Below are 10,506 nucleotides of genomic sequence, written 5' to 3' on the forward strand. Positions count from 1 at the left end.
GGAAAAGGATTTCCAAATACAATTAGAATTATTAGGAAAGTCCTAATTTGATATTTATTTGGATTATTACAAGCTTCTAGGGCGGCTTATCAGACGGATAATTATGCTTAACAGTTATCTATTTTTAAATGTATTAATTTGTTAGCCAATCAATAAGATATCAGTTGGTTCGGTATTGGGTTAGCAATTATTGGGCGGTGTATCGGCTAAATTTAAGTAACAATGAAAATTAGAATCACAACATATAGTCCAGCTTTCACATTAAAATCACAGCCTCCAATTCTTTTTGGACAACTGCTTTTGCAAATATAAAACAACGAAACCTTTCAAGTTAAAAGTCATGGTGATGCATACTGTACATGACAGAAGACTGGATATTTGCTGTGAAATGGTGATGACAAGATAGAAGAGGGAGAGAGATACAGAGTGCAAAACAAATAAATATATAAATAAATAACTTTCTGGGTTTCACACTGTCAAATGAGAATATGTGCATGTTACAAAAAGTGGTAAGATAAATGCAGGGGAAGAGGTTTTGGGGAAATCTGCTATTTACTACTACCATTTTGAGAGCATTATGTCACATGAAGTAAATGAAGTGTTCAACAACCCTATTCTCGTCCGGTTGTACCGTATAAGTTCATTTAAAATCATTCATATAATTCTTAACGGGTTAATGGTTTATCCAATAAGGAAATTGAGTAATCCACCCCCGCACCGATAAATTGTTAATTATAAGGAAAATTTAATGGACATAACTACCTCTAAAACTTATTTATTAATAATAGCTACCTTTTATTTTATTTATTTTTAGTAGCTTAAATTAATTTCAAAATTACCAGTTGTAACTGATCTACAAGCGTCTCTGTATTTCCCCTAAACTTACGGCCCATGTTCCCTAATAACTCCCAATCTCTTTTCTTTTCAAATTAATTTCTCTCCCATCTTCAATAGTTTCAACCGTATTATACGCCCATTATCTATCATCATTATTAGCACGATTCCATCTTCCTTAATCGTTACCCACATAGTGTAGGTAACGAATTTTGATAATTTATTAGATTTTTTTTTACTTTCTTTATTGTATTTCTCTATATTTATTCTTATATTTCATCGTTTTCTTTGTTTCTTTTCATTCTTTTTTTTTTCTATTTTCAGCCATTGTTAGAGTGTTTAAAACAAGATCTAATTCTCCATTTTAATGGCGGAAAGAGATACTCCAAGCAGGAATACTCGAGGTAGTCCTCATGTTTATGATGGTCCTAGTTTCTCTTTGGGATTTTCACAACAACTTGCAATTGCAGGAGAATCTCCTAAAATTGCTGCTGAGAGAAGAAGCAAGAAGATTCATGACCCATCAAGGATGCGTCAACTTCAACCAACTGAAGTTCCAAAACTGAGCAAGCCAAAAGATGATGTACCAGTCAAAAAAGGTTCTAAAGTTGCTCAACAAAATAAGAGAAAAGTAACCAAGCCCTTTTCAGACATTAAGGGTAAAAATGTTGTTAAAGATGTAGATCTGGAAGAGGATGAACAGGTATTGATGAAATTTTTCGATTTTGTTGTTTTGTATTTCACTATATTTCTATATATTTCAACATAATTGGATATGCAATTCAGTATATTTCTGTGTATTTAATAAAATGTATATGTGCATCAACTATAGTTTATATCATATACAACATAACTGTGGTAGTTGTGTTCGTAGTTAACTGTATTTCATTATATTTCTATGTATTTTCACAAGTACATATGTTTACTATTTTGTACTTATTGATTTTAAAAGTTGTGTTAGTTGTGTTATGCAATTTTTTTTTTTTGTGTATATTTTTCTTGGATATGCAATTCAGTATATTTCTTGTGTGTGTCTATGTTTTATACAATTGTTTCAGCCTTAACTTAGTGTTGCAATTTTATTTTAGGAAACTAAATTCTATGTTAAGAGTCATCCTGAAGAGGCTTCATCGATGCAACGGTACACTAATATCGAGGTGTTCAAAGATATCAAGAGTAAGCTAACTGTTCCACAGTTAGAGATCTTTTCCAAGACAATATTTGGGAAATTCCTCGGAATGCAGCACCTGGAGGTTCAAGCACAGATTTTTAGGTGCTTCATGGTAAGAGAGCTCAAGGAGAGCACTTCTGATTGCTTTACAATTGATATAAATGGTACTGTATTGCGATTTACCATGAGAGAATTTGCCCTTATGAGCGGGCTAAATTGTGTAGCCGATGAAGGTCAATTTACATACGATGAGGAAAAACCGAATAGGATTATGGATGTATATTTTGGTGGAACTACGAGTAAAGTAAAAAGATTGGAGTTCATTGATTGCTTTAAGAATAAGTGTTGGGGAGATAATGATGAGGACGCTGTTAAGTTTGCAAGTATGTTTTTTATAAATACATACATCTTTTGCGGTGAGCCTAGGAAAACGAATATACCAAGGGTTCATTTTGAAGTGGTTGAGGATGGAAGGTATATAGATTATCCATGGGGCAAAGAAGCTTTTAATGAGTTGATTAGAAGCATCAACAAGAAGTATTCTGCCACAACACAGTATTATAGGATCCATGGGATGCCACTGGCTATGCAAGTTTGGCTTTATGAGTGTTGTTCAAGAGTTCCATCGTATCTCGCTATTAAATCCGGAAATTCCATTCCAAGAATGTTGAATTGGAGGTCCATCGACAGTCAGCCAAAATACAATATTTTGATGGAAGACATTTTTAGAGACGGCAAACAGACGGTAATATTCGAACACTCTAACTTATTTTTATGTTTTTTCATAGCATTTTATTTTGCAATTATGCCTTACTGATTTTATTTGTATTCCACTGTTCTACTGTCGTATTATTGCTTTTCTGGTGGTTTTTTTCCTGATTTTTTGTATTTCACTATATTTCGGTGTATTTCCTTTTGCATTTTCACTATATTTTTTTACATTTCACTATATTTCTGTGTATTTCAGTGTTCAAAATGTAAGTGTGAATAGTTTTATAACACACTAATTAAATATTTATTTCTTTCTTCTTCAGAGCTGTACATTTGCAAATACAATCCCCACTAGCAGTGAGTTGGAGAGCCTCCAATTGCCCGATGTTGTTGTCTGTCGAGATACAGTAGACAAAAATGTCTTAGTTGATGCCCATGAAGGTACCCAAGTCACATATATGCCAGTGGATGACTATGATGATTTCAGTACTACTCCCCCCCCCCCCCCCCCCCCATCTTTCTAAGGGCAAACAACAACAACAGACGAATCAGACAGATTCTCCACCTTCAAAGAGACGCAGACAACTTCCTGCAACAGCTTCCACATAAAAGAAACAGCAAATCCACACCGAACCACAGACAACTTTGAAGAAGAGTCACAAGGATCAAAAGGTTGCTCAAAATCCTATTTTACAGAAGTCTGCTTCACCAAAGTTGAATGAACAAATGAATCGACCCCAAAACACCACAGTCCTACATGATGTCCCTACTGTATCTATGAAAGAGGAAATGCAATTGCTAAGGAAAGATTTTCAAGTTTTCAAGGAATCAGTAAGTGATTTTAGCTACGAAACAAAAAAAAAATTGGTGTATTTAATTTACTGTTTCTAAACAAATTGAAATACTATTTTTGTTTAAATATTAGGTCGTTGGTGAGTTCACAAGTGAGTTGTCCAAGCTTCGAACTTCATGAATGACAACTTCAAGAAGCTATTTGAAGCAATCAAGGGGAACAATTCTGTGGACAAGGTAAATGTGTGAAATAGGAATTGAACTAACATTTTAGACTCTTATTGCGAAATACAATTTATATTAATTCATTTTTTTATGTGAAGGCTGCCGATAGTGAGGCGCCGGTGCATTAAACTGATGCTGGGCTACAGTTAACGCCTGAAGAAAACTTACGTCATGATTCTACCATTCAAACATCTCGGCCGAAACACGATGATGAGTCAATTAAGGTAAAATGAGTTTGTGACGTGAAATCCATCTTTTAAAGTTATGTTTTCCTCAGTATTTTCTATTTTTACAAACTTTTGTATTTTATGGCGTTTCATTTGTATTTCACTGATATACTTTTTTTTTTGTATGTCTCTGTATTTCTACCCCCACAGAATCAATCTAATCCTGGCCCTATTTCTGTGTATTTAGTAATTCTCCAACCTTATATTTTTATGTTATGATTTTGTTTTAAATTTTGATTTTTTTTTATTCAAAAGGGTGTTGCACCAATGTTACACGAGGAAGTTCCGGAAATTGTAGTGACCGTCGGAAATTTAAGAGCAGATACACATAAAGCTTCATCTGAAGAGATTAATCGGGCGGACGAAGGATCTTTCAACTTAACAGAGGTAAATTTTACATTCAATCTTATAGATCTTTTCAATATACTGCTATACTTAACATTTATTAAATCTCTTTTTTTTAGGGAATGGTCGCAGAGATGCTCATTGAGTTGCCTCTAGAAACTCATGTACCAGAAGCAGGTGCGGGAATACAACCCGGGGACATCACTGATCATTCAATTTTAGAGACTCCACCCAGGTTCGATGACAACATTACTAAGTCACAATGGTTGATCCCTGACGAAATGTTACCAAGCCAAATAGGTTCGTCAGGATTCTCTGTGTTTCATCAAATGGGTCACAAAGGATTTGTTATGCCAGTAATGTCTGCTGACAAATGAAAAACAAGAGCCAGTAATTAATGCGGAAGTTGTAATTGCTCAACCAAATGTTATTCCCACTAGGATAGTCAAACCTAGTAAATACTTCAGTTCACCTTACATGACCAATTACGGCTCTGCAGAAGCTTCAGTTCAAGACCCCACACCTTCCATTTTTAAAAAGAAGCATCCATTTGTTGAAGATCCAATTAATGGCCCGCGAAATACTTCGCTTATTCAACAATACCAGAATTGGCTTGAATAGGATCTGCTTCTAAGGCATGATAAAAAGTAAGTTTGAACGTATTTACCCTTTTAATTTATATATTCATTCTTTCAGCAAAGTAAACTGTTTACATTGATTGTTGTTATTTAGAAAGGGTAAGGAAAGCCGTTACAAAAAGAATAAGCAAGCTTTGGATCCAGATGACATCAATTTTGGCTTCAATTTTGGTGTGTTACATGTTGATGACAAAAACTGGTTCTATCTCTTATCAATGAATGGCCAGTCTTGGAATGATGAGGTGCTATATTTCCCATTTTCTTTTTTACTCCTTAATTCTACAGTTGTCTATCTATCTGTCTTTTAAAGCATATTTCTCTATATTCCTTCTATGTATTTCTCTATATTTCCTCTTATTTTTATGTATTTACTTCATTCAAACTGCATATTTCTCTGCAGAAGCTTATTTCATTTTTTTTTTACCAGTATGCATTAAACTTATTTCATTTTTTTAACAACATATTGATGTCATTTTTTACTACTTGTGGAAGAAAGGCAAGTACGACAAGGATAACAGATTCAAATTCACAACTGTTGACTGTATGTTCTTCTCCAAAATTGATGAAATTCATCGTGCATATGCTAATCCGGAGGGGACCAGTAGTGTTGCCAGTTCGGAGAACGAAATATGCGAGTACATTAACGGGCATAGGATGCTGGCTAATGTGCCATGGCATACAGTTGATTGTGTTCTCATTCCTGTCAACATCAAAGAGGAAAATCACTGGATCTTAATTGTAGTGCCATTCACTGACAGGTATTCCTACTTTTTTTTTTAAAATTCATTAAAACTGCATATCTCCCTGTATTTTCCTCGTATTTCTATCACACAAGGTCCGTATGAAATTTAATTTACCAACCTGTTAACCGAGCTGATGTAATATTCTTTTACGTGCAGGCGTCTGTACATCTACAACTCATACCGAGCTGCTGGTCATGATGCTGTTGTTAGAAGAGAAATACACAAGATAGCTACCCTATTGCCACATCATCTGCATTTTTCTGGATTTTACGAGAAAAAAAAGGCATCGGTTGGATTAACCACCCATCATACAAGGGCAAACAACAGACTGATGACTTTCATGTCATGTATGTGAACGACTTGCCACAACAAGCCTCTGGCAGCATGTATGTCTTTCAACATCAGAGTTCCATTTTTTTTTTCAAAATTCTCAACCAATAATCATTTTTATTTTTTATTTTCAGGGATTGTGGTGTGTATGTTACCGCATTTGCTGAATACTTTTGTTCTGGATGAGGCGTTCCATCTGAAATTGATGCAGAAACACTACGTAATAGATACGGGGCATTACTATGGGAATACGGATGGCAAAAGGTTGATTTGAATGCCTTCAGTGACAATGAACTGCCGCCAAGACCAGTTAGGCCTGCCATAGATTACAACGCGGTCGACACAGTAGTTGTTAATTAGTCCACTAGGTTTTAATGTTGAATCGTTTTTCACAGTATTATTTTGCTGACCATTTTTGCACATTTTGTTGTGTTGTTTTGTTAAGAATTGACAAATGGCAGTGTTTTTTCATCAATGACTTAACTAATTTCTTTCATGGCTATTTTTTGTTTAAGTCTCCCATATTTATATTTATCGTTTAATGAAAACAGCCTCTGGTGTATTTCAATATATTCCAATGTTATATACCCACTCTTCAATTCGACAAATTATTCCAGGTGAACTGGAATACTTCTGGTGTATTTCAATGTATTCCAGTTGACAAATTGCAGTGTTTTTTCATCAATGACTTATCTAATTTCTATCACGACTATTTTTGATTCAGCCTCTCATATTTATATTTATTGTTTTAATGAAAACAGCTTTTGCGGTGTTTTTCAACGTATTCCAATGTATATACCCACTCTGCATTTTTTATGAAACAGTTTCTAATATATTTCATTGTATTCCTGTCTATATAGGCCTAATGCAACTTAATATTTCTTAAACATTTCACTTATTTTTCATTTTAACGTTCGTTAACACCGAATTGTATGTAATATTATTATTAAAATGAAGGACAAAAATTACATAATACAACAATGAACCAAAAATTTCTTTATTTAATATTTTTGGGGATAAGTGTTTTTTTTAAAAAACAAAACAATTACAGTCTAAACATCTACTTCTTACGTGGCTCGTTAGAACAAGAACGTCTATTGTGACCAAGACATCCACAAGTACTACAAGCATTCCTACGTTTACCAATCATCGTCTCCATTAATGGTTTATCTCGCTTTTTCTTTGGCCTTCCCGGGGGTCTCTTGTATCTTGGTGGCAAAACAACTTCCTCGCATATGTGTTTGGGAATATTCCACTCACTTTCGTCAGGCAGAGGATCCACAGGCACATCATACGTCGTAATCACTGTCTTTGGTTTGAATAGGTATGAGCAATATTCATCAGGCATAAGACTTTTACTCTTCAATACAGCCTATGCATGTGGACATGGTATCTCGTCCATTTGGAACATCCGACAACTGCATGTTTTCTTTTTAAGATCAATTATGAATCGCCTTGCCTCATCATTTACGGTATACACATATTCAGTTGATGGTTCAACCTAATCAAGAAGAAATGTGTCAGACCAGAATACATTGAATATTAACAACGATAAGTAATATGAAATACATGGAAATATACAATCCAAACAGAATTATTTAAGTACCTTCTAAAATATACAGAAATATATTGAAATATATGTAGGCAGACTTCAACAAGATAAACAGTAACATACCGTCATGGAAATATACAATCCAAACAGAATTATTTAAGTACCTTCTAAAATATGCTGAAATATATTGAAATATATGTAGGCAGACTTCAACAAAATAAACAGTAACATACCGTCATACGTAGAGATTTACATTCGTTTATTGATAATAATTGCTGGAATGCTTTCCCAAGTGTTGTGAATATGTATGTACCGTTCCTCCTATTAGTGCAATTCTATCTCCCAAACATCTTCCTCACTTCTTCAAGAAAATCGAAAACAGGCAACTCTCTTGCTGCTACCAATTTTCCATTAATACATTCGGCTATATTTGAGGTCATTGTCCATCCTCTGTTAACGGGTGAATATAGTCGAGCCCACTTTTCCCTTCCAGCATCCTCCAAGTACTCTTTTACCCGAAAATCAACCTTCTCAATCTTCTCCATCAGCTTATCAAACTCAGCCTGTGTGTATGCTTTTGCAAGTGCATAGAATACAGGACTCAATACTTCACCATTCGATTTGCATTTCGTGGTCACATTTTTCCATAAATACCATATGCATGCCAAATGTGGCACAGTTGGATACACTCTACTCACCGCCTTAATGATGCTCTCATGTCTGTCTGATACAACACACATGTTATCCCTATTCCCATAAGCTTGTTTGAACTGCTCAAAGAATCAGGTCCAAGACTTATCGTTCTCTGAATCTATCACACCATATGCCAATGGTAGAATATTACCTGCAGATACATGTTTTGTGTATTATTACAATGAAATATAGCATAAAGCATATTGGAAATACATTGGAAATAGAATGAAATACAACGAAATATACCAAAAGCAGAAAAAAATGTATTTAAACATTTTGGCATCTACCTGCACCATCCAACGTGTTGGCTGATACAAAAGTACCTTTATATGTAGTTTTAAGGTGGGAACCATCTACTACAACTATTGGTCTACAACACTCGAAGCCTTTTATGAACGCTTTAAGTGCTATAAACAAATACAAGAACTCGTTTTGTTGTGATTTGTGCATTCTCACATGTGATCCAGGGTATGTTTTATCCAATATGTACACATATCCCGGTAACTTCTTGTATGATTCTATTGGTTCCCCTCTTAATTCATTCATTGCCTTTTCTCTATCCCTCCAGGCCGTCATATAAGAAACATCAACACCATACTCATTTTTTACGTCGTCTACTATATCACCAGGTGTATATTTCCTCTTGTGATTTGCTATTTTTGGCTTAACAACTGACGCCCCAATAAACAAACTTGTTGCTTGCCTTTGGGAATATACTTTATCCTTCAATGGACACGTATGTTCGTCATGAAAAGATCTCACTCTGAACATTTCAGAGTTCGCAATACTTGAAGCTCTGAATTTCCAATGACAATCAGTTGAACAGCATACCAGAGTGTAACTACATAAACCAATACAAAAAATAACAGTTAGATTGAAGTTTCAAACACATACAAGATCCTAAATACATTGTCTATATATACTGAAATGGTTACATAATGGAATTAAATAATTCAAACAGTGCGTATTTCAATGTATTTAATTAAATCCAACTGAAATATAATGGCAACACAACAGTTTACATCACTGTATTTCAATGTATTTCTTAGTATATTTCAATATATTTCAATGTATTTCATATTTTTTTGTGACTAACATACCTTATGGCATTCGACCTCTCTGTCCTGAAATTGAAGCTTTTGCGAATTGCATAACTCGCCATAACATTCTTCAAAGTGTCCTTATCTTTGTAGATTTGATCAACAAAAACATCCTTATGTTCCTTGTTCGAATTTATCAAGTCATCGTTGTTTTCAAATAAAACAACAACTTTAGCACAATCCGACGCATCCAAATCATTTGTATCAACTACGTCCATAGCATACATATAATCATTAAATTCAAGTTGAAACATATCGTCTCCAACTGCAGATTCGCCGGACACAAAATTCTCAAGATCATTATCAGTTATGCCAACGCACAACAGATATGCTTCAAATTCCCTGTTTTCTCTCTTAAGCTCAACATACACCCTTACTCCCATATTGTTGCGTATTTCCATTGGCATATTGTCTCCTTCAACAACATATTTTATTGATATCGTTTTCCTGCTAATATCAACACCTAACTGAATTGCTATAGTTTCAACCAAATCACCGTATGAACAATAATCTTTGAAGACAACTGCGTCAAGTTTGTAATTAACAAAGCAATTCTGTTCATTCCAAAAACTGGAGTGTCTGATCACTGTTGTTATGCTTGACATGTTTCGTTTTGATAATTCATCAAAACTAGAAGAACAGTGATTGCATTGGAAAAACAAAATCGTTCCAATCACAGAAAATTGAATCAAAAAACAATCTCACACAAATCATTGAAAATTTGAAACATACCTTTTGTAGAATCTAAAAATACAAATCTGATCTTCACTAAAATTCCATTTATACACTCGTTCGTATCTTATTGAGTGTATTTCAACTTGATTTTGAAGAATTCGAATGTAGAAAACAGAGCTCAAAGAGATTCTTCTGTAGTTGGGAGTTTTTAGATCTTCAGTATTTTTTTGAATTCAAAAAGTTTTGATTGTGATAAAAGTGGAGAGAGATACCTAATCTGTTATGGAAGAACATTCGTTACGCGTGATTAATGGGAAGATTTAAACTGAATCCCTGAATTTTTTTAAAAAAAATCTTTTCCATAAATACAGCCTAATTTTACTCACCACTGTTGTGCGTTTTGCTGTATTTCAGTATATTTCAAAAAAATGAAATACACACGTTTTAACTAAAAAACCAGCTACGCTTAG

General features: G+C 34.2%; 2 protein-coding genes across 2 annotated transcripts; both read right to left on the minus strand.

Annotated features, from left to right (window-relative positions):
• Window positions 1–7,076: 7,076 nt before the first annotated feature.
• LOC132637152 (uncharacterized) lies at window positions 7,077–8,308 on the minus strand. The gene is made up of 3 exons (XM_060354289.1): window positions 7,928–8,308; window positions 7,476–7,517; window positions 7,077–7,388 (listed from the first exon to the last, which is right to left on the minus strand). The coding sequence occupies exons 1-3, from the start codon at window positions 8,306–8,308 to the stop codon at window positions 7,077–7,079; spliced, it is 735 nt and encodes a 244-aa protein (XP_060210272.1).
• A 42-nt stretch (window positions 8,309–8,350) lies between these two features.
• On the minus strand, window positions 8,351–9,966 carry LOC132637153 (uncharacterized). The gene is made up of 3 exons (XM_060354290.1): window positions 9,362–9,966; window positions 8,549–9,102; window positions 8,351–8,412 (listed from the first exon to the last, which is right to left on the minus strand). The coding sequence occupies exons 1-3, from the start codon at window positions 9,964–9,966 to the stop codon at window positions 8,351–8,353; spliced, it is 1,221 nt and encodes a 406-aa protein (XP_060210273.1).
• Between the last annotated feature and the right edge of the window lie 540 nt (window positions 9,967–10,506).

The sequence above is a fragment of the Lycium barbarum genome, chromosome 4 (genome assembly GCF_019175385.1).
Source record: "Lycium barbarum isolate Lr01 chromosome 4, ASM1917538v2, whole genome shotgun sequence".
NCBI lineage: Eukaryota > Viridiplantae > Streptophyta > Magnoliopsida > Solanales > Solanaceae > Lycium > Lycium barbarum.